This window comes from Excalfactoria chinensis, chromosome 6 (genome assembly GCF_039878825.1).
Source record: "Excalfactoria chinensis isolate bCotChi1 chromosome 6, bCotChi1.hap2, whole genome shotgun sequence".
Classification (NCBI taxonomy): Eukaryota; Metazoa; Chordata; class Aves; order Galliformes; family Phasianidae; genus Excalfactoria; species Excalfactoria chinensis.
Window position 1 is genome coordinate 2,005,697 of NC_092830.1, and position 25,443 is coordinate 2,031,139.

A 25,443-nucleotide genomic window follows, 5' to 3' on the forward strand; every position below is an offset into this window, starting at 1 on the left:
GTACAACTGCTGGTTTTTGCATCTGTTCCTACCAGCATCACCCCAGCCTTTTCTTTACTGGAAGCATTTTTGTTTCCTCCTGCTTCATTATTTAATTCTCATCACAAGAACAAAGACTTTGGGCTTTTTTTTTTTATACTCTGCTCAATCTTCATTGGTTTTATTTGACTCCACTGCACCTCTTCTCATTCGATCCTGCATAGAAAACACAGGAAAACACAACCTCTTCCAGCTTCTCCCAGATCCCTCCAGATCCTTCTGGATTTCTCCCATTGCAAAGTAAAGTAGCCAATACCTACTAATTTGCCACATCTATTAATGTCTTTAACAAGTTATAAACTAATTATGCCTGTAATTCACAATGGATCAGGGACTAGCAAGTAATTAGGATGGTCTCTATGTAAAACAACTCAGAAGTATGAGATGACCAATGTTTTCTTTGAAAGAGAAGCTGTACTTTAAGGACACTAGTGTAGTGTCCTATCACACACATTACATCACTATTCCAAACAGCAAGCGGGCAACAATAGTGGTTTTAAGGCATATTAAATTCTAATTATCCCTCTCAAGATCAATTAAAAGTGGGGCAAGTCAGAATGCTACCAGCTGGAGCTGCACACATCCTCTTTGCACAAGGCACTTATCTACCATCCTTGATCTGTCAGCACAAAGCTAGACAAAGCCATCAGACAAAGAAACTTGCACGTATAAGCAGGAAAGCACCTATCTGTGTAGACTTCCTCAAGACAAGTGGCATTATGGCTGACCAGGGCAGGCATCATGTTTTATGATGCTTTGAACAGTGTAAGTCATAAACATATATGCACATGCACATTACTATTACTTAATAACTTAAAATGTTATAAAATGCTCTTTTGAAAGCATTTTGGAAAGGAAATTGAAAGTAGCAAAGCATTAAATTCTGCAAATGTTACTTGCATGAAAGTAATCTGTAGAACAGCAGCAACATAATTTGGCATACAGAGCCCCATGAGAAGGGGTCTGACCTATTTTCTTCCTGAAGCACTCCAGAGCTGCTCTTTGGCATATTATTTAATAAGCCACTAGAGATAAATACATACAGGGAATAGAAAAAAAATAATCACACTTTCAAATAATTACCTCATGTTGGGATATATTGATATTTTAACCTTTTTAAAGAATCAAAGACTTTGGTGGGAACAAACTCCTATTGTTAGTAAACCAATTAAATTTCAAAACATATTAATGAGCAGAATTTCATCCAGCTAAATAGCATGGAGAAAATCTGAGATCAAAGTCTAGTTAATAAAAACAGATGCGCTTCTGATTAACCTGTACAGAACTGAACAATCAGATTAAGAACATGGGGGTTCTGTTTAGTTTTATCTTAGGCTATATCAATCAGGGAAGCCTAGTGAAATATCATCTTTGAATGAAATTAGAGGGATCTGCTACATGCCTGCTTCTTTACAGCATATTTGGACCCCGCAGGACAGACCTGCTGCTCACAAAGGCAGGATCCACAGACATAGGAAAGAAACAAACATCCTGCACCTCTCCATGCCTGTGAGACAAAGATGATATGGACAAATGAGCCTTTACATTCTCAAACATTGGAAAAGCAGTGTGAAAGCTACTTCTCCCATTCTCTAAATAAAAAGATTTTCAAAGAATTGAGGCAGTGATTAGAAGAAATCTGCAAAGCAAACAAATCTTAGCAAAGCCTAGCATCAAACTAGCCTCCTTTATTCCAAACTGCACTCATTAATTACATGCTTCATATCGGTTGGGTTGCTCGTTTTGATTTTGTGCTTGGAGTACAAGAGAGCACAGACCTTGGTGGCCTTGGAACACAACAGATCCTATTATTGGCATAATTTCATAATGCTCACCGCATGTTCATAAAGAGGCAATGGGATAAAATTCACACTGATAACCATGAATTCCAGCATGGTGAACTTCATCATGTATCAAATGATCCAATAAGCCATGCCTATGGCAGTGAATAAACACCATCTGATGGAACAGTTCTAGCAGCTCCCACTATGAAGGTACATCTGCCATTTGTGAAAAATAACCTCCAAGCAGCGAGCTGCTTTTATTCCAGCTAAATCTGAATGCAGAGGTTTGCCTCTGTGTCACAGCAGCGCTGTGCAGATAACCCAGCTGACTTTGAACATCTTAAATGAGTCTGGGGACTACAAAGTAGTCTCGCTCTGCTGCCACAGGGCTCGTAAGGACACAACTGCAACCCTGGATTCCCATACAGCTGCTGGCACATATGTTCACTAATTCCCTGAACGTGGTGCTTTTCTTTCTTTTGAAGGAGTGACATTTTTCAAATAAACATGACTGCTTTCCTCTTTTGTTTATAGAAATGAGAGAGAACACAGAATCACAGAATCCACGCAGTTGGAAGGGACCTCTAAAGGCCATCCTAGTCCAAACGCGACACTGAAGCGCAATTAATTTCATCGCCATAACTGTTTGAATATGCAAATACTGCCAACAACACCACAGCCAAAATCATAAGTAAGCCAAGGACTTTTGCAGCAGTAACAAAATTTGGGAGAATTTCTGGGTTTGGAGGTCTGAATTAATATCCCTATTCTGTGGTTGCCTCATCGCTCCCATCGATGTGTATTGTCATGGTGGCAGCATCTCATCACTAAATCCAAGCACCAGACAATTAAAATACTTCCTTTCCACTCTTTCATTGTCTTTAACCTAGAATCTCTATATGGGAAAAGTATCTGCTATGACTGTAAAAGGAAATGGACAAACAAACAAACAAAAAGCAATGAAGGAAAAATAGAGCTATAAGGTCAACTAAAAAGAATTCAGATTTAAAACTATAAAATGATTTATAAATTAGCTTGCATTCCTATGAGGTGAGCTGGTTTAGAAAGGCAATATCCATCTGTAAACCATCAGGCTGCTCGAGGACACGTGCCGGGGTTTATTAAAACCTGATTTTTGTATAATTTATTTGTAGCAGCTGGGCCATAAGCCCAAAAGGCTCAAGCTTCTTGCAGTGTTCAAAATGCCTTCTACTGTCCTAGGTACAGGGATCTCTCAAAAAATGCCAAATTACTGAAGTCTTTCTCAGAGTCTCCAGGACTCCAGAGAAGGACACACGATGCAATTCTTACCATAGAAATTTATATCGTGAAGCACAATGTAAGCCCTTGATCCTTGTGGCCCCCCTTGAAACCCATGCAGACAAGATATAGTCCCATTTCCATTGTAATAAAAGAGTGGGCTCAGCAGCTTTCTGAAGCCAATAGCTACAATAATCCCTGTTAAATGCCAGCCTGTTTGGTTTAAATTACATCTGTTAGCATTTCTTCACAGAGAATTATTTGAATGCAGCAGCTGCAATTCAACTAATTACGAGAAAATACAATGGTTACTTTCTAGACTAAAACTTTCCCTCTTGGCACTAAAAGCCTTAAAAACCGTGGAACAAACTTTGGATCACCTGAACAAAAGGAAGCACGGGCTTTTTTATGCCAGCCTCTTCATTTTCCTTAAAGAAGATATATTCAGACAAATCTTGAAGAGAGCACTAATAGAATTTTAGATGAGGACTGCAGATGCAAGACAGGAAAGAAAATCACCACTAGAATCATCTTTACTTCAAAAATACTGTATTAACCTACGGTAATGTAAGGTGATGGAAATACCCAGCTTCAAAACAGAAAAATGTTGAGTTTCAGATTAATTCCATCTCTTTTTGCAACGCCTCAGCTATTACTGGAGGAAATTTCAAAATGTCCAAGGGTCGGGATAGAAAGATCACAGGGAACCCTTTGCCAGCAATTGGGGGGAGTAAAGCACATCGCCTCCCAGTTATCCGCAGACTCCAGGTGATGGAACAAGCTTTAGTCCACACCTTTCGTATAAAAGGCCGTGCATACCTTCTGCAAAATCTTTCTGTTTATGGGCTGAATCATAGATTACACTTATTTAATCTCCAAATATTTTCATCAAGATTCACCTTGCTTAATTACTGTCATCAGTGCAGAGATAAGACGGTGCTCTTGACCAGCTCAGCAATCAAGCATGTAGATGAGCTGGCTTTAGAAAGAGACTTCACACCAGCTTTGACACAAAGGAGCTGTATGTCTGTACCAGTTCCTTGGTAAATAATAGTATGTGTTTACCTCTTCATGAATTAATTTCAGTTTTTCTTCCCTCGTGTTACATGTGACCCTGCCTAGTCAAATGTAGAAGATGATAAACCACTTTGAAGATTAATATTGGGACAACCAAATGGCCCATATGGCACTGGGTTTGTGGACTCTGGGTTTGCCTTTCTCAAAGGGGGAGAATGGTCCTCAGGAAAAAGCAAGTGGGGTTCATCAGGAGGGCTTTAAACTAAATCTGAAGGGGAGAATAGCAAGCCTTCCCATTATGAGCTAAGGCATGGCATAGCTAGATTGGGCAGGGTGCTAAGCCAGGGCGTTGAAGGACCCACTGCCTTGAGAGGTGCCAGAAACACTGCAGTGCATGTGAAATCCCATGATGAAGGGATGAAAAGGGATTTTGAGGAAGTGGCTGCTAGAGCAACTCTAAGGATTCTATGATTCTGTGATTCTATGACTCTATCCAGGATAAAAAGAAGCTCACCTTTATATCTGACATTTCCATCCCCATCTCAGCACGTTACAAAAGTCATTCTGACACTGCAGAAGTCAGATGTAAGAATTAGAAATAAATAATGCATTTTCTCGACCTGTAGCTAGTTTCTTATTGGGCTCCTGCTAATGTTACTAATTCCTCACGCAGCATTTATTTGGGCTGGTCACAACACTGAAGTTATTGAAGGGAATAGATAGCTAAATTTGGAAGAAATCCTAAAACTTCTTTCAGTGATGTTAGCATGCCAATGCTTTTTATGAAATTCAATACCAAGACAATATAAAATGGATTTAGACTCCCAAAAATCAAAGTCAAGCCAGCAAACCCATCACCTCTCCTTCCATATTTAATGCTTAGCCCCTCTTGACGAATTTATACCCTTTTCAATGGCTTGTGGTCTCTGTTTGGAAGCAAAAAGTCAGATTTACATTATTATGCAGTTCTAGACAACTTATTTGAGAAGCTCCCAAACATCTTGTACCTAAAATAGGAAAATAAAATAGCACCTAGGATAAACGATGATTAGCCTGCTTTAATAATCATTATCATCTTAATAAGATCACGGCGGAAAATTTTCTAAAACGTTCCAACTTCTTCCCAATCCTATAATTGAAAACATTTTTTCACTTAATTATAGTATGATTGAGGAAATAATGAAATGCAGCGAGTGCCTGGAAGATGTGCGTTTTACAGCTTCAGACTTCAAAAATCAAGAACTTGGTTTTACAAAGCCCAGAGGCCGGGGGAAAAAAATGAATTTTATAGTAGTATAAAAATTATATGAATTTAAATCTCAGCCCCTTTAGCAGCCAAAGGGAAATTGCTTCATTAGGGAAGTTCTGCCATATAAATGTGTAACATTTGTTTCAGCCTGAACAAACTCAGGAAAAAAAAATTGAAGGCTGGCCTCAGCCTTAGTACTTAGTAGAGAGGTGGGATGAGAGCAGGATACAGGGGCCTGGCATATGTCCACCCAGCCAGGAGTGCTGAGCAGCACTCTTGTCCCTTCCTGGCTCTCTGCTACACTGGTTTTATTCCCCTCATTTCTCCCACTGCTTTTTGCAGTAATGTTATATGTGACCAGGAGCCATGAAGACACTCCATTGGGTTAGAAGAGAGCAGGTGAGAATTTTTGGCATCCACAACAGCCAAGAGGTGGGAAGGAGCTATGGTAGGAGGTAGGGTAGCAAGCCAGGAGGGCTGCATCTTGTCCATTTATCTTAGAGAAAAACATCGAAATGTTGGACAGAAAAAGGAGATGTGAGCTTGATGAATGACTCAGAGAAAGAAAATACAAGCTGGGGATTGTTGTTTACTTAGAGAGATGGCAGAACAGGGAAGACAATCATAATTAAGGACATCAGTATGGCTGCAGCATTTGTGCCAGGGTAGACTGGCAGCATGAGAGCAAATGGAATGCTGAATATGGATTGCACTTAGATGACAAAGAGAGGTGGCCTGGAGCCTTAAACCTGCAGGGCATCACCTGCTGCCAGACTGAGGGAGGAAGACAGGACCATGGGTGGGAAAGAAGTCTTAGTGACCCCAAAGAGGGATGGATAGGACTTGCTAATGAAGCTGATCCGAGGGTGGTGCTCTAACAGACCAGGTAACTCAGTAGTAGTCCTGTCTGTCACAAAGATCCAGAAATAAAGGGTTAAGTATTGCTGAGGGTGGGCTTCCTGGCTTCATCTCTTTAAAAACAAAACCAAGTCTATTGCATTTGGGCAGATTATTTGTATTCACTTTAAAAATATTTGGTGTAGGATGGAAGGATTATTTCTCAGATGAGCATTAACATTACTAAAATACTGCATAAAGGCTGAGACCCACAAAAGTGCATACTGTCCCCTTAAGTTTCCTAAAGTCAATATTTAAAGGCAATATTTGTTTAACCAAGACCAGAATTCCTAAATGCTTATTTCAATCAAAACAACGCAACCAGCATGTGAAGAGGTATGCAAAAGCTAAAGATGGCTGTGGTTTTAACTTCATTTCTACTTGAACTACTTTAAATATCACAAAAAAAAAAGGAACTGCTTTGCCACTCTCAACAGTTTTCAGGCTCTGTACCACTCTTTCTTCATACTCCATTCAGGCACCATTAAGGCAGCCTTCAGAGCAGAGAGCATTCTTCCCATCAGGGTAGATACTTCATGGAGAAATAAAAAAAGAAAAGAAAAAGAAACATCGCAGTTTACAAGGGTGGCACAATAATAAACCATCCCTTAAGTTCTGTTTTCAGGGCTTTGCAGCATCCCAGCTATGAAGGTTAGAGGAAAGCTTGGCAGCACAGCTCCCATTCCAGCAGTGGGGTCGGACCAGTTCAAGCTATGTCCCACACAGTTGGCACACTTTCAGCTCATTGCCTGATGAAAAGCAAATTTAAAATGGAAACTCAGAGGCCCAGATGAAATTTTTAAGTCTCACTAATAACACGGATCAACCTAGCAAAATATTAGTAGGTCGTTAATCACCTCCAGCAAGGAATGGTTCTAAATAATGCTGCATATAACCTGCATCTTTCGTGCTGAGTGAACCTTATACCTCATACCTTAGGCAGATATCTACATCAACAATATATATATATTGTTACAATATATATCTTGCTGGGAAAACCATTTCTGGAAATCTGCTTTTGACTTTGGCTTACTATGGGAGCCAAACATAAATGTAATACGAGCTTTCCACGTGGAGTACCGATGCTGTAACGGGAGCACCGTAGTGTCTTTCAAAAGCTATGCTCAGATTTCGTGTTTGCCCAAAATAAAACCTGACTTTGTTCAGTGATAAACACAATCTGTTTATTTTTAAATGTTAAAAACAGTCAGGGCGGTATTTCCAGTTGGTCTCTATAGCTATGCTGGTTGCAGCTTCCCTTTGGGAACCTCACTGGTACCAAATGGGGACAGGCTGAACAAGATGGATTTGCTTTAATGCATACTGCGTACTTAGAAGCTTAACTGTATCATTCACAGGAACAGACAAAGACACTTATTTTGTGCCCAGCGGCTGCAACCAAAACTGGACCTGTAGAGCTTGATTTTGAATTGCCAGCATGGAAAGGTTCCACTGCAAAGTCTTGAAACTGGGAAAAGATCTACACCAGGACTTAAAAGCTTTCCACTGGAAGGGTGGATATAATGCACAGAGGCCCATCCCTGCGCTACTCTCAGGCTGACATTACACATTCAGCAACTCTTTGCCTATGGCAACTCAGATACATTTTGCAGGGTGGCATACCATGAGCTGGAAAGGTAATTAGCCCAGCAGATATCATTAAATGCATCTGCAGAAATGATTTCTCTCTTTGGTTTATTAGCTAGGAGGATCCACATGGGCTGAATGGTTTTTCTGCTGCAGGACACAATATCAACCCATAATTACATACCAGGTTTTCTGCAGCCATAGCTGCTTACCTGACATCCTCTGCTGCAAGAACCACGTCCTGCTCTTCAACAGAAAACAGCTCCAGTACTTAAAACTGAAAACGCCCAGGAAGAGGAACCACTTCTTTAACACACAAAAGCAACACAGAGAATGGGATTTCTTTTTGCATGGCTCAACATTTTTGTATATTACAGTGGAGTGCATAGGACTTTGTGGCCCACTGAACTATTTGCTTTTGTCCACATTCCCTAGAAGATGCAGTTCATGTTTGTGTTCTCTGAGTTTGCCAGCTCTCCTGCTTGCCTGAAGTTGCTCCCCATGCCATAGGCATCTGTGCCTGCGCCATTTGGGTTGCATCAAATGCTGGCAGGCATTGGCTGAAAAAAAAACAGGTTCAGCATCTTGAGGGATAATAGCAGGGCCATGAATGGGATGCAGAAGAAGATAAAGGCAGCTAAACAGCAGGAGAAAGAGCACTTTGCTTCTTTAAGTTTTACACAAGAAGCGCCAGGTTAAGCTCAGGTCCAAAGAGCAATTAAACTCCCCTGCACCCATGAAAATGGGAGAGGGCTCCTGATGAAGGGCAGGTGACCCCAAACTTTGCTCCTTGTTCTTGCTCAGGAAAAGAAAGTGCAGAGCCTGGTCTGTGAAAAGCTCAATTATTTGCAGAAATGCTCCTTGAGGCATGAGGCTGAGTCATAACTTTGTATGAGAGCATCAGATTCTCCTGTCTAGACTTTTGGCAATACAACTTTGAAGCCTTTTGTGTACAAGTGATGCTATATCTCTAAAGCTCTGCTGCCAAGAGACATTTTAGCTCATCGCCAACCATATGCCTCAGACAGAACAAGAAAGAAAAAACTCCACAAAATCCACAATTGGGTACTTCAGGCACAAGAGGATTACGTGCTCTATGTCTTACTATAGATTTCAATGAGCATCACTCGAAAAGGGCGATCTTCAAATGGTATTTTAATATAGTAGAGTACCAAACAAACTAGAATTAAATAGGCATTCATGCAGACAAACAGCCGGCTCCAGCCTTAAGAATATTTCATCCTTAATTCTGAGCATGTCCATGGCAGTTAACTACGTTACTGAATGGCTGGACGGGAGTAACATGAAATCTGGAGAATAGATGTTCAACATTAGGCTTCCCACTGGCAGCACTTACATTCAGCCACTCAGCAGCTTTTTCTTTTTTTGATCCCAAAGGAAATAAAGCTGCTCTCCATTAGGCTGCTAAAAGGGAGGGATCTTGTCCAGCCATCTGTCTGTGTGCCACGGACAGACGGCAACTCCGGAAGGGACAGACCCCAGAGGAGTTTCACTACAGCATGAGTCATATCCCTTGGAAGGGCCATTGCATCTCTGTAAATCATAGAAACAACTACAGCCTACTGACCCCTAAGGAAAGTGCCGGTGAGATGTGCAGCACTCTGAAAATCTCTACAGATTGGAACAGACACAGATTATTTCATGGTGGTGTAGAACTCTGCAATCCACCTAACATTCCTTAAGTGCCAATTTAGTTTTTACTGTTGCTGCAATTTTTTTCCCCCTCTTCTTAACTCATAAATGTGAGTTTTGCTCTGAGCAAAACCTGGTTTGCAGGAGATAACCTGTAGCCAGTATCTGATGCTGAAGAATGGTGGCATCAGTTGTGATCTTGACTTGCCTGAGAGATCGAAAAGAGAACAGGCTGTGCAAGGATGACAGACACACACACAGTACAGCTACAGAAGAGTCACCTTACAAACAGCAAAGGTGCAGATTCACTTTCCCACAGCGCTGAATATCCTGGGTCACAAAAGTTATATCGAAAAGCGATTATATATTGTTCATAAAACTCGGTTTGAGAAGGCAATAAAGAAAATAACAGATGATATGCACAGAATACAAACTTGCAGCAGCTTGTTCTTCCAAGGATGAGGGTTTTTACTATGGCTAAATCACGACTGCGTTAAGATCAACAACTTAAATGGCCTGCTCTTTCAATTTGAACTACTTGGCATTCAGAATGAAAGCCACGAAAATTTATTATTCTCTATTTCAGAATTACTTTGACATGCTTCCATAAGGAACATTCTGTTTTTGAATCACCAGCCTTATTATCAAAGAGTCTACCGAATGATCACAAAATGACTCGGCACTGCACCCCAACACCAGGTTGCTATGCATAAGGGAAAAGTGGTATGTAACCATTACATACCAGGTATGCTCTGTGGGTTAGCCAACATGAATTATCCTATCTGCAGCACACATTGCAGCTGGAGGGCTGCGAGTCCATGCACCGCTCACCCTGCAGCAGCTCAGGCTTGTGCTTCTGCATCCCTAGGAAGTAGCGTTATTTGTTTACTCTAGAGCAGTCAAGAGAGAATTATAAAGCTGTGCTGCATGTTTCGGTTTCACTTAATGCTTACAAACCTGAGCAGAGCTGGCAGGAAGATTTTCATGGAAATGTTTTGCTAAGGAAATGTGTGATTTCCTTCTACAGGCATTTTCAACCCTCTCCCTATTAACGTGCTGGTGATGATGGGTTTCTGTTTTCCCCCAGCTAGAAACACGTGTCCTAAACCAGCACCTCGGTATTCTGGCAAATGAATGAATGATTCAACACAAACGTCAAGGCTGTTCAAAACACACAAAACAAATCAGTGAAATTTGCTGTGAGACATAAAGTAGCGCTCCTTTCCTTTAGGACAGGCTGGCGGACTCGGCCTGTGCCAGAAGCAGCCTGCAGTCCATCATGGCTACTGCACATTTCTCAGGCAGAGAAGCAAATTGCAGCCTAAGGCTTACACTCTTTTAAATAAGCAAGAATTACCAGCTCTGATCCCTGCAATCATTTCTAACTGGTTTCACCCCTCAAGGGGACACACCCCCAAATTGTGCTGTTCTTATAGCCTATAAGAACATACACCTCATATGAACGGCTCTCTAGGAGGTCAGACATCTAAGAAAAAGCAGCAATATAATACCTCTGCGGTATTGCCTGTGCATTACTTATTTCAGCAACAGGGCTCCGATTCAAGCTCTGAAATAATGCTAAGGGATAAAGACATCAGAAGAAAATTCAGAGACACAAACTGCAGCAAGTGGACGTTCGTAACAATAAAACCCTTGTAATTTTGCTTTCTTAACATTTGGCAAAATCTTGCTGCCCCATGTTATATATATATGTATATAAATCAGCAGGAAGAATAGCATGTTTGCTCTATAGGACTGCATTATCAAAGGAAAACAAATAGATAGTTTCAGTTCTCACAGTATGATTCAGTCTTAAAAAAAAAAAGCCAGAACTATTAATAATAGTTATTAATAATAGTTATCTTATAAACTAATGATTATCATCTTTAAGACTCAGAAAAACCTGATTATTTATGAACTTGAGTCACGATGTTGGCTCTGGGCATGACTTCCCTTGTAGAAACTGATGCAACTCCGTTAGGAGTAGGAAAGCAGGTACTTCAGATTTACTGCTTATTATTTCCTAATGGCTACATTTTCCAAAATAACATTTCTGCTTGATAGACTAACCAAAAAGCCAGATGTTTGTTTTCTTTCCCTCAGACAATGCAAAAAAAGGAGATGATCTTGTGCAAAGGCCTTCTATTAATGCATTCCTTCAATAACTGATGTACTGTCAGTCTACATTCCTTCAATAACTGATGTACTGCCATGATTACGTATTTGATGTAAACAGGCTTCTGCAATGCAAAGCAGCTACTCAGAATGCAGAGCAAGGCAGGCAACTGATAAGACACAAAGGACTCCAATTCTGGTGTTCACTGATCTTAGCTTAAGTATATAATCGTTTGTTTTCCCATCTTAATGTAGTGTTTACTGTTATTCGACTGGAATGGGTTTTGTTCAGTGTTATTATGAAATAAAGCTGCCTCTGATTTCCAAGTCAAATGCCCTGAAATTCAAGAAATGTGGAAACATATTTGACAATGAAAAAATCAAGCAGCCGAAACCCTCAGTTTCAGAGTTTCACTGCTTTAATGTAGCCCTACTCAAGCTTTTTCAGCGTACATCTGAACACAGACATTGAAAAAAAAACCCTTGTGGGTATGATTTGGGTTTTTTTGGCTAATTACTTCACTTTTTCTGCTTGAAAACTCTCACTGTTCTCAAGGTAGTTTAGCTTAGGAAAAGTATTTGGAAGAGTGTGAGGCATTTAAATGATACAACAGAAGTAATCTTAAAACCACAGATTACAAAACGGAGTACCAAAACCTGCACGTGTAACTCTCCTTCTAACTCACCCAAATCAGATGGCTTTGCAGTTTTAACCCTTGCCTTAGACTGGGAGAACAGCCCCTGGACACCCTGCCACACATCTAAAATGCTGCCAGGGAAAGCTCACCAATACCTGCCTGAGTATCCTGTACCACGGGGGCATGAACTACTCAAAACCAAGTTATGGACTGAATAGCTGTTTGTCAGAGTGCAGGATGCTACTGTGCTCAGTTTCCTCTTGCTGCAAAACCTTTATATAAGAATTCAGCTTCTTGTTAAAGAAAAAGGAGGGATCAAGTTTCAGAGATCTTAGCAAGTCATCTGAGATGCTAGAAACTGCAAACATGGTAAGAAAAAAACTATTAGCCTTAGTGAGTAGCTTGTTACCATGTCTGCAGGCAAAGACGATGGGCTGCTGGGCTCTCTGCCAATCAGTCAACTGCACGCCTAAGAATTAGGATGCATCTTGTGAGAGGAGCAGATGGTCCATCCAAAAATGAACAGCCCTCCCCCAATCAGAACTGACCCCCCAAATGGCATTTCTTCTCATCTTGCATACTTAAACTGTGGAACTAATTGCCACAGAAGGCCGTGGATTTTAAAAATGCTTACTTGAGTTTGATGGCAAATATAAAATCCATCAAGGGCTGCAAATCAAAGCCAGAGCTCTGGTTCAGGACGTTTTTGCTTTGCCTTTGGCTGCTCTATCAGTAGGAACTCTGGGATAGATGGACCTTTGGTTTTAATGAGTGTGATCAATCTGTGTTCCCACTTAAGGCAGCAAGAGTCAATACTATCAAATCATTGCTATCTGAAAAGCATAATGCACCCTTCATGGTTGTAGTCGTAATGCTGCTCTCACAGGCAGGATGCTGTTAAAGCCAATACCTCTTGTCCCTTTGTTTCCTTTCATCCCCTTGTTCTTCAGCTTCTTCAAGGGATCTAAAAGGAACTCTGACTTATATCAGGTGATAAAGGCACAGCTACATCTCTGTAGCTGTGAGCTGGAGCACGTCTAACAAGGAATCAGTATGAACCTGCCTACTCATTTACAGGCTCTGACTGAGACCCTAAACTGGGAGCCTCATCACTGCCATGGCCATTCCCTGTGCACTATGATCTCCTGGCAACAGGCTGAAGGTACCCACAGTGAGCTTCTATGCAGGCCAGTGTACTACTGGCTGATGTTTTATGGCAAACACAGAGTAAAACATCTGCAGAAAACAAAGATGCTGCACTAGCAACCACTGCTTGCTTGCAATAATGTAATAAAACAGACTGTTGAGGCTCTGATGAAGATTTCATGATTTCCAACAGTAGTTATCTTCTTGGGAAACAATCTATAAAAGGTCTTCATCTGCTCCAGAGCAATGCCCTGCCTGAGGACCCCGATAGTAGGGCACTGGCCCAGGCAGCCAGCTTGGGATGCAGAGACAGTTAATGGTGCCTAATGGAAAATGTGGTGGGCACTCATGAGACCAATGCAGAGGTCCCTCTGCCACCGCACCAGATGCCGGGGGAGGATTCTGATCCCTAGGAAGCAGTAGATAGTGACACTCCTGAGCTGTCACTTGGCCTCCTTGCTTCCAGCTGTCAGAGCTCCTGCCCTCCCGAAGCCACAGGGGATTTACTTCAGGTCTTTGCCAGCAGCTTTCTGGAACCCCTAAAGCTCCCAGTGTTGTGGGATGAGGACTGAAATCACTCAGTGCCACTCTGCCCGAATCAGGACTCCCCTGGGCTGTTCTCAGACCATTAACCTTATTCCAAACCCCTAGCTACCTCTGCCATCAAGACCCATCAGCCCACAACCCCGTGTGCTGCTTCCAGGCTTCTCATAGCATTACAGGCATGGATCCATCCTATCCGGAGAAGAGGGCAGGAAATAAGGTCATCATGGCTGAAATACCTTTTAAGATTGCCTAACACTGGTAATAAGTGTAAAAAGTAGCTGATGTAATGGATAAAATAACTTCCTGCAGGTCCCTGGAGACCGCATGCCGGATGTACAGTCAGGGAGCCACACAGGAGAAGGGCAGCTGAACAGAGAGGGTAGAAGTCCCATTATTTAGCAATGAGGGTGATGATGTGTGTTCCTCCTATAAGCTGAAGATAAAAGATTATTGTGTTTTTAAATGTACTCCCCTGTGCCTTGAAACACTGCTTCAGTCTTATGACTACCACCCCAGTGGGCATCCTAGTCCCCATCACAGGCTCCTTTTGCTTTCTTACAGCCCCCTCCATGCTGCCTGTGGTGTGACACCTGCTTACAAAGGGCACTGATGGCTTCCAAAGTAAAAAGAATCAACCAACTTAATTTTAGTTAGGGCCAGAGCAGGCAGTGGGAAGGAGCACAGGCATTGTTTGGTTGATATTTTGGGAACCTGAAAGCCACAGGGGTTTGTTCTTGTGCCCAAAGACTGTGATGAACCCCATGAAAGGATGGGTAATTTTCAATTCTGCAGTGCTACGATGCACACAGGCTTCTTTTAGGCAAGTGGCCAGTCTCTGGGAGCTTCTATCCATAGGACACTTCGAGGTAAAGTAACCTGACTTAGCTGCAACACTGAGAAACAATGAGTCAAAAATCAGAACAGGGCAGAGAGCTGCTGTGCAGTACACTGTGTGTCCCAGGAGGAAAAACAGAAGGATAGGTACTTCTCCTTGGTAAAACAGAAACTGAGCTCCTGACCTGTAATGCCAACCTGTGCTGAGACTTCTGTTTGCCACTTATATGTTCGTGTAAGCACCTCTCCCTGCCTCCTAAGGACTGCCACAGAGCTGTAAGCACTTCCAGCTGCCCTCACCTTTCCCTTCTCTAAAAAAAACCAAAAACCCACCAAGGTAATTGGGCTAATAGGCCAGCAGATGGTGAGGCTTTAAGGGAAGCATAGTATTGAGAGCTAAGTGTCCCATCAAGGTGAAACATGACTCTGTGCTCTCTGGGAGGTTCAGCCAGGGACATTCTCTGTCCTTCTTCTGTCCACTACTCTTCAGACACAGTGGGGGCTGGGAGCAGTGACGGGGCATTTAGTAAACTGCAACTTGTTAGATATGTCCCAGCAGGTGATCTGTAATAATCTGAAATCTCTGCGTGTCCAACGATGGGGGTAAAATAGGAAACATCTGACAGCAAGGGATTATGAAATATACCCTGTGTTACTGTAAGTGTGAGGATCAATTTGAACAGGAGTACCTATTTTATCAAAACAGCAACAGCAAAGCAACAAAACAAATAAAACTGGGGGAAAAAAAAAACAATTAAAAATAGCAGCCACCACAGCTGGTACCTTTCCTTTGCAGGGCTGCTATGGCTGCTGTGAACTGTATGGGGTGCTGAGTGAAGGGGTGTTACATTGCACAAAATAATACTGCAGAACAGAAATAGTTAAGAGGGTAGAATAGTAAAGAAAAAACAGCAGGGTGGCAAGGCGGTCAGTTAAGCAGGTTTCCAGGTTTTGGTATTTCAGAGCAGACAAGGAGCATTTGCAGAATCCCAGCAACTCTTGCAGTACTAAATAAAAATGATTTATTTTGGAGGCTTGCTTGTAAACTGAGTCACAGCAAGAGAAAATAGCAGCATTTCAGAAAGATAAGCAAATCGATGCCACTGTTGATACTCTAATGCCCTACTTAAGTCTCATTTTCATCTTGGCTGCCAGCTAAAAGATCTTTTACAAAGTTTGGGGGATTGTATTTAATTCCTGTATTAGTTTAGTTAGAAAAGTAAAGCCCTGACATTGTCAGCTGATACAAAGATGCATTGAAAGTGCTCACTAATGCAGAGGAGCTCACTACAGAGGTTTAAGAACTGAGGCACACTGGGCTGTAATGACCATGCCCTGGGAGTTTGTGATCTTGAAGAAGACAGGCCTGGCCAAAATCAATGTCAATACTCTGATCTTTGGGAGAACACAGGTTGTTTAAGGAATCACCGGATGAGATCCCCTGGGAAGTTGTCCTTAGTGACAGAGGAGCAGAGCAGAGCTGGCAGCTCCTTAAGGAAATCTTTCCCTTTCCTCCTTTCTGTCCCCTAGTATAGGAAAAGAAGCAGAGGAGACAGAAAAGCAGCATGGCTGGGTAAGGACCTGCTGGTCAAACTGAGGGAAAAAAAGAACACGAATGGGCAATGGGAGCAGGGATGTGTTACCCTGGAAGAATACTGGGATGCTGTGCAGACATGCAGAGATGGGATCAGGAAAGCCAAGGCACAAATCAACTGCACTTGGTGAGGGATGTGAAAAATAACAAGAAGGGGTTTTGTAGGCATATTGGTCAGAAGAGACAAGCCAAGGAAAGTGTATTTCCTCTGATAAATGAGAAAGGAGAGCTGGCTACAGCAGACACGGAGAAGGCTGAGGTACTCAAAGAGTTTTTTGCTCCAGCCTTCACTGTCAGCCGGGCTTTGACTTCTGGTTTAGTGCTCGATTTAGTGGGTGGTGACCCTGCCTTTGGGGGAGAGTTGGAACCAGATGAGCTCTGAGGTCCCTTCTAACCCAAGCCATTCTATGTTTTGATGTTTCCACATGCATTACTTCTTATGCCACTTGTCCCTCACCACATGGAAGTTTCTTTTGCACGTACATAGCAAGGAAATTTTCTTTCGACTCTACTACACACAGCTACAGCTAATGTATTTCATCTATCATGTGAATTATCAGCACACAAAATATACCAGAGATTTTGGGAGGGTAAACAGAGGACAGGTGCCTTCTGTAACAGCAGGAATACAACTACACAGAAGCCTGCAGAGCTGGTGATACACATGGGGAGCAGCACAAAAACCTCGTAAAAGATGTGCTGCTATGTCCCATGAGAGACTAGCACTGCTGTACTCATTTTCAGATCATCACAAAGGTAACAAAAAATGTCTGTATGTTACAGTAGGAGCTGAAATGCCATTATAATTGTCACCATGGCAGAGCACTTTGTCCATGACCTGAGGGCCAGCATTTCTTCTTCGCCTTGTGCGCCACAGACAGTGAAAAAACAATACATTTTGTAAACCCTCTGTTTTGTTCTTTACAAATGAGGAAGCAAGGCAGAGGAAACCCTGTGCTGAGGCAGCCTTGGGCAGGAGAAAGTGCTCCAGGTCTTACCTCTGGGCCAACCCTCTACCACTGCTGGAGGCATGGAAACTCTTCGAGTCCCCACATCTTTTCAATAAGCCATGCTGGCAAGTCATTAAAACCATCCTCATCTCTTCTGGCAGGTTGTCACCTTCCTATAGTTTTTGCTCACTTACATGTTTCATTTTGGCTTAACTAGAGACACAAAAAACCATCTACAGGGCAAATGCGTGTTCTAGGGTATTTACAAATCAACACGATTGAAGTTGATAAACATGATTGAAGATGATAAACTAAGGGAAAAAACAAATCATCACTTTCAAAGGTAGCACAGATGAGCAAACCAAGCTTTGTTTTAATAAACCTCTTTTGCTTCCCCAGCATCTGCCTCAGCCACACTGAACTAGCAACCTCTGGTGGCAAACACCTTAAAAACACACCTTTCAAAGGCAACAGCCTAGAAATAAATCTCTGAAAGGAGTGTATTTGTGAAAGTTTAAATCAAAGCATGGCCTCTATGTTTGTTACTATTTTCAGTACTATGTGACCTCAGCATGTTTAATGTTAATATAAATGTACAAATATTTTTAGAGCACCCAACCAAGGGCTTGCCCAACCAGACATACCTTCCACTGATTCATCTGCTCTTGCTGCCTCTGAGAGATCTGCAGAGCTTTTGAAAGCCCTTTCCTTTAGCAAACAAAGCACTCATTAGAAAACCCAATTTTTTGGGCATCACCTTTGGACACACTGGTTTCTAGCTCAAGTCAAAGTGTTATGAAACAGATTATCAGTATTGCTTTCAGAATCCCTCCTCTGTTCACCAAGGCAGGCTCCCACATTTTATCATCAAAACAGCAGCCCTCTGCCATGTGCCATTATAATTTTGTCCTAAGACTTGAAGCTGTTTTCCTGACTTGATAACCTGGTTTCCAAACTTGACATTCTTTCCACCCAGCATCTGAGGCAACAGCTCTATCCAAATACATGATGTAAAAGATAATGTACTAGTAGGGAAGCTGTGGCTCAGACTGCTGCTCTTTGGGGTTGGCCAACAGGAAATCATTTCCATTTCGCTCTCCTGTCCTTTTTAATTCCCCTATTGTTCTCCCCAGGACTGTCCAATGCAGGCTGAAACATGTTTCTTATCTACACAACATAGTACAGATGATGCTCCTGCTCAGGAATTCAGCTGTGATATCACCAAAGCAGCACGACACAAATATTAGCCAGTTTCAGTAAAAAGTAAATTGGCCATAAGGCTGCACTGAGTTCTTTTCCATTGCCTATTTGAATGAATTCTGTTATTTCCCTGTTGATGCAAATAATTACTGTAAATGGCACTGAGTTGTTTTTTTCAATTAAGGAAATATCACGAGAAGTAACTGATAGTGAGTAATTGCAAATGATGTACTGGTAACCCGTAAATTATACATCTGTGATCTCAGATTTAATAAGCCAGGAAGGTAAGAGAGCAGTGTAATAGTTGGGAGCCCTGAGCCTCACTGTAAGGTGATTGGGCTGATAATTTCATGACTTCTTTTGTTCCTGCTGGCGTGAAATGGGATACTGTGAAGTAATGTCTACCATCTGGCACAAGTGAGAGAAGCAGAGTAACATATATCAGTGCTGGATTTCTATGGCAGTGTAAATATTTCTAGCAGAGATTAGACAATATTTGTTATCCATCTTCCTTCTGTGCTGCAATATGCAGAATCACCACTGCAGCTATTACTTTATACTGCCCAGAAAGAAAAGCCCTTAATTGCTATTATATCCTCCATACATGAAGTCACCACATGCAACCTAACAGTTTCAGTAGATCAAACTCCTAATATACTGAAAATTCAAATACACACGTGAGTATTTGTTGTAAATTCCCTAATTTCAGACTGAGTCAGGTAGCCAAAAACCTTTATTTCAAATGCTGAGAAATTCTCCTAGAGGTGATGTTGCGGGTTGCTACAATTATTTAGGGATGTATTTTATTTCCCATATCTGGTCTTCAAAAGATGGAAGGTTTGTCTGCTCTTGCTATTAGTATTAAAGGAAGTTACCAAACCAAGAACATATATTGAACAACTATGTTATTTTAAAATTAATGCATAGATTTTCAGAGGCAAGACGAGCTTTGTGCTGGACAGGTCTTGCTGGCTGCCAGAAGTGACAGAAAATTTGGGCTTCAAGCATTCTGGCTTCTTTTGGGAAGATTTAAGAGGGAGTGAACACATTATCACAGTATCCAGAAGACCAACAGCTTGCATGCAGAGATAAGAACTCAGAGTGAGATTAAACATTTGTCGGCTAAGATTAATGGGTGACCCATGCTCCTGCCTAAAGCATGCTTTCCTATTCTTATTCTTATCCTTCCCTATAGAAATAAAGTGTATTTTTATAATCTGTTGAATATGGATTTATAGTTGTTATTCTCTTAGTTGATCCAAGTCAACCCCAAAGGAAATTGTTATATAAAGCAGGTCACGCATACACAATTGCCAGCTCCACCAAAATACTAGAAACACAGTAAGACAATTTGAAACACACCACCACTTCCCTGTCTTCAGCTGTCTGCCCCATCTGCATTAGGCTGTAATAATGTCCCTGACATCCACAAGAAATTTTCCCAAATTGCAAAACGTCAGACTGCAAAATATCAAACATTTCAGATCTTCACATGTATGATCAGGAACGGCACCAAGATAAACTACTTTCTTATGCCTACAAACAAGGCAAAGATCCACATTTGGCCACTGAGTTGCAGGAAATCCTATTCCCTCATTAAGGCGCTGCCTCGTTGCAATGTACGGCACTAAGTGACAAAGCACAACTTCAAAGGCACGACACCACTTCCAACGTAATTCTAGGTTATTTCCAGATTGCAAGAGCTCTCTGAGGACCACAGAAGTTCTCGGAAAATTATCTCAAACTGATTACTACATCATAAGGAGCACTTACCATTGCAGTGCTTTTTCTCCAAACCAATCTCCTTTTCCTAAAGTACGGAGAAAGACTGGATCCTCACTGGGGGAATCTTCACGAGTGACGTTCACCTGTTGAAAAGCCAAACCCCCCAGTATTTAGAAATGTTTTCATTAATGAATGAAGCCTATTTGTTGCTTTAATCAGAGCTTTTGGATATGCACATTCACAAAGCCAAAATCTGAGACTTCAAATGCTACCCTTCTGATTTGGAGACATCTTGGTTTAGTTGCACTGCCCTGCACCTTGTCTTGCATGGGTGGTAGACCAGAAGGTTTGAGTCATTAGTGAGCACTGAGTACACACTACGTTTAACACCTGCAGTGACTCACTGGAGATCAGATGAGAGTAGGGAGAGCATAACAGATGAGTCAGGAAGATTTGTAGCTGATGAAAAACAAATTTGGACCAACAGAGGCAACTTTAATGTGTATTTAAGCTCCTTCTCCTTGACCTCTGCTGATCCTAAGAAATGAATGCTAAGGGATTACCAGAGTGTAATTTCTGCACAGCTCAAGGTGATGACACATCTGAACAGAGATAGTGCCACGGATGAACCTGCATGATATAGTATCAAATTGGTGCCACACCATTGCTGTTAAAGGGAAAGTGGTGTACACTGGCGCAGCATGACACACACGCAACCCCTTGGTAAAGGAAGGATGCTGAAGAAGACAGAGCAGCCGCAGGCAGCAACCAGAAGGGATCAAACTGCTTTCATCAAATGTATTATTTATCAGATTTCTGCACATAGGCCGCTTTGAACAAAAGTTGATTCCTGTTCACTCAGGCTTGAGGAAATACACTCTAATAAACAAGAGAAATAGTTCCCCAGACATTTTTGCAGCGTTAAAAGCACCTGAGATGCTGCACCTTCCCAGTTCTGCAGGAAGCTGCTTGCTGATCACAGGCAGACTCCAACAGGGGAACACGGATGGGTTAAATTAGTAGCCACATGCCCCACAGAACTAAATGACAACAGGAGCCAGATCAAGTGCAGGCAGATGGAGCTGAGGGAGAAAAAAGGGAAAAAGGCTTCAGCTATGAAAAAAATGTTGAGCTCAGGAATTTGAAAAATATCACTTGACTGTCACTACAAAAGGTCGAGCATAAAAGGCAGGAGAGAGCTTTCAAAAGTAGCTTTTGCTGCTGGAACATGATGCTGCTGAATGCAAGACGCACATGCGAGATCCCACTTACATGAGATGGAGCCAGCCTTTTTTCTGGATTACTAAGCCTCCTGGGTCTGCTTTCGGCATAGGTATGAGAGTCATGTCTCTGCCTTAGAATGTCCCAGTCAGCATACATTGATATGTTTATTCTGTGTTTCATTGCTACTTATCCCACATTTCAATACCAGTGCACTACTCTCCTATCCTGGGCTGTATCCTTTGCATGGAGAAGTTCTCACATCACTGCGTAGCTCACATGTCCAAATACAGGCATTAAAATTAAACACTCTCTCACTTCCATCCCTCCTCAGTCACCAATATCTCTTTTGCAATTCAGTGAGGTTGGAAGAAAAACACTAGGCTGAATTTAACCGTCCCTGTAAGAACTTCTGTCAAGCCATCAAGATCCATCTGAGGCTCTGGAAAGCCCATGTGCATTGCTTCAAACTCCCTTTTCTGGCCATCAGCTGATACACTATGATAAAACAGCAAAAGCCTAGGAGATAAAGCCAAGGAGCTTCTTTAGGGTGGATTAGAGTGCTCTGGAGCAATGGCCAAGGACACAGGGACCAGCTGCTTTTCTTCTCCATCCTGCTGCTAAGCTGCAAGGACGTGAGGAAGAGTGGACAAACCAGGCAGGTCAACTGCTGGTTACCCAGCTGGTGTCAACAACAGGGATTTGAGTTTTGCAGCCAAGAGACTCTGAGGACTGAGCACTGCTAGGAAGAGATGGAGCCACCAGATCAAGTTGGTCAAAAGCATCCACACCAACAGGCTGGTCTGTGTACCAAGGGTGACTTTAAACACATGCTGGGAAAGGGAGGTGAATCGGACATGATCTGAGCAGAAAGGATATTTAGTGTTTGTCACAGCTGTCCTTATTTTGGAAAAAAGATGAAACCTTACTTAAAAACACAAGAAAATACTGTCAAATTTGCACCTCTGCAGCCCATTATTAGCTTCACTTCAGCAACCTGCTGTGATCTTCTTAATTCCTTGAAAAAGACCACACTTTCTTTCTTCAGACAAAGATTAGCTTCCCAGAGATAGAGGGAAAGATGGTGAAAACTACTTTTAATATCTGAGAGCTAATAGTAAAACACATGCATTCTTCCTCTCTGGATGACATGGGCGTGTTTTTGCTGTCTTTAATTATGCAAGGACTATACTAAATCTGCTTTGGTGCAAACATCAAACCCATGAACCAGGAGGCTGGAGTTGGCCTGCTTTCAAGTGTATTTACCCATTTGTGTTTACTTTTCACGTATCACATCTGATCTGCAGTGGGAAATTACTGTATATTCCCTTAAAAATCTCTCTCCGGCTACGTGGAAAGAAGCCAAATGTTTTTCAAGTGTAATAGTAGCTGGATCTATAAAATCCCACCAGGATTTTATGTGAAAAGAGGTCAAAAAGCAAATTTTCCCTGTGAGCAGTGGAGCAGCAAAACCTTGACCTTTTTTAGTTCCCCAAAGAGAAAGCTGAGACTGCTTTGGGTTCCCGTTATTTAATTTGGAAGAGCTATAAAGTGATAGTCATGGGAATAAACTCTGGAAGTCAGTCTTCCAAGAGGAACAGTTGGCAAAGAAAAGTTGACTATTGCAGGGTATATTGGGAAAAAGGAAAAAAAAAGGAGAAGGTTATGGGATAAAGAAGCCTGCAGGGACTTCAAGAAGAATAAGGGAACGTCCGTCATCAAATAAAAAAAGCAAAAATGTAAAGAGAGACAAAGCAGGGAGAAATAAAGCAGGCATTCAAGGCCAGGCTGAATGTGGCTCTGGGCAGCCTGGTCTAGTGGTTGGTGACCCTGCACATAGCTGGGGGTTGAAACAAGACGAACACTGTGGTCCTTTTGAACCCAGGTCTTTCTATGATTCTGTGATACACGTGGCATGCAGAAACGGAGCTGCTTGGGGTGGCACAGAACTCCCCACTGCAGACAACCCATCCAAAGAGATAAGACAGAGCTTTTTGGTCATTTACTGAGACTTAATAGCTCTTTTCAAACCCCTGAAGTGTTCGCGGTGAACACGTGTAAAACAGCATAAGATCTACCTTTTTTCTTTTCCCTTCAGGCCGCTCTTCCCTACTGATACAATGCCAAGAACTTTAATTAAATGTCAAGTGTTGCAACATTTGTGCCTTGGGGAAGGGAAAGAAAGCACTGGCTTGGCACTGAATTTTAAGAGCACATCATGACCGTCATGTTTTCCTTAGAAGAGTGTCAACTTACCTTTCCCTTGCTGATTATAAAGAAAGTGTCCCCTCGAGCACCTTGTCGGATAATGTACTCTCCACTTTCATAGTGTGTCTGTAAGAAACAAATTAAAAATAATAATAATAATTAAAAAATGAACCAGAACAAACATAATTGGAGACTGTTATTCAGTTGATAATTTGGCAGTTCTGCAAGATAACACTTAGGGAGACATAGCCCTGGACCAATCTTATCTGAGTTTGGCACTGGTCGTGATTTAAGAATTGCCCTATGTCCAGGAATGCAATAATTAAGAAGAAACCATTGGTGACTTGCCCATTTTTCTTATTACTTGTGCTGGTGCCAGCTTTTGCCCAGATGAATTATCTTCACATCCTAAATCCACTTATACTAAGTAAACCTGACACAGGCATTTTTGACAGAGAATACAGTACATGAATTAAACTGCAGTAACTATTTTTACAATACATTTGTTCTCTCTCTTTTTTTTTTTTTTAATTGATTTTATTGATCAAATAATTTTTGCTCTTTTCCTGTTATTTCATTAGATTAACCTGTCTTTTTTTTTTTTTTTTTTTTTTTTTTTTTTGTGTGTGTGTGTGTGTGTGTGTATGCCTTATGGAATATTTCTTGCTGAATGTCATGCTTTATCAAAGTTTGCATACAAACTTATTCGGACCGCTTCATCCTTTGCATTACCCCATCAAAATCAAGATGCATTTATACATCCTCTAAAATAAAGGCTCCACAGAAATATTTAGCATCTCCCCCAAACCAGCATGATGCTCCGCGCCCTGCAAACTCAACAAACATCACTTCAGCCATAAGCAGCTGCAACGATATGCAAAGACCTCACATCTTCCCCAAACCTCCTGCTGGTGAAACAAATGTTGCAGTTTAATCAGGCTTCTGCAGTGAGTGCAGACATAGCTGCGGTTATCAGCTCTGCTGCACCCCAGCACTGATCTGTGCCAAACTTACCCCAAAACACAGCATGCAATGAGCTCTGGTGTGGATGCTGGACATTGTTTGAAGCTACAATAAGTACAAAACCCCAGAGAAGACAGCCAGAGCTTTTAAGCCCAAAGCATTTATAAATTGCAGCATGGATTTGAGCAAAGAAAGAGGAATTAATCAGAATACTAGAATTTAGTTAAAGATTATTATTTTTTTTTATCCCAGTGGTATTTTATTGACAGGTGTTTATCTCCAATTTCTTGGTGCCACTTAAAGACTGATAAAAGGCTCCAACATGAAAACACATAGAAGGCACATAGTGAAGTATTTGTTGCATCTGATAGAAATGACTCCTTGTTTTGGAAGCACTGGGCTATGGTGATATTAATGACAGATAAATCTAAGAAAATATATCTAAGTGAACTGGATTATGTAATGATTTAGGCTTGTACTTAAAAACATGTGCACAATACTGAAGAAGAAAAAGGGGTGAAGGAAACCAGAACGTCTAAGGAAGACATTAACAAACAATACCCCTTAGGCTTTTCAGAATGAAATGATTGAAAAAAATCAAGTCCACTGTCTGAGCCACAAATGCTTTCAGAAAGCACTCTGGAAAGAGTTTGGGTTGCCCAGTCCATGCTGGGCTCCAACAATCGCACTACTTCTCCTGTTCCAAGTTCTAGAATGGGAGGTGGAAGGAAAGCCTGAGAGGAGGCCATGGAACATTGTGGATACAAACTCAGAGTTCTGTTTCTTCCCTGGGGTTTCTGCTTACAGACTTTGAGGA

General features: G+C 41.7%; 1 protein-coding gene across 10 annotated transcripts in view; it reads right to left on the minus strand.

The window, feature by feature from the left end:
- PRKG1 (protein kinase cGMP-dependent 1) overlaps window positions 1-25,443 on the minus strand; it is a 369,156-nt gene that overhangs the window by 86,851 nt on the left and 256,862 nt on the right. For all 10 annotated transcript variants that reach the window (XM_072340911.1, XM_072340915.1, XM_072340912.1 and 7 more), the window contains 2 exons: window positions 23,712-23,789; window positions 20,283-20,377 (listed from right to left, as the gene is read on the minus strand). In XM_072340911.1, the coding sequence (XP_072197012.1) occupies window positions 20,283-20,377; window positions 23,712-23,789 (173 nt within the window). The remainder of the gene's footprint in view (window positions 1-20,282; window positions 20,378-23,711; window positions 23,790-25,443) is intronic.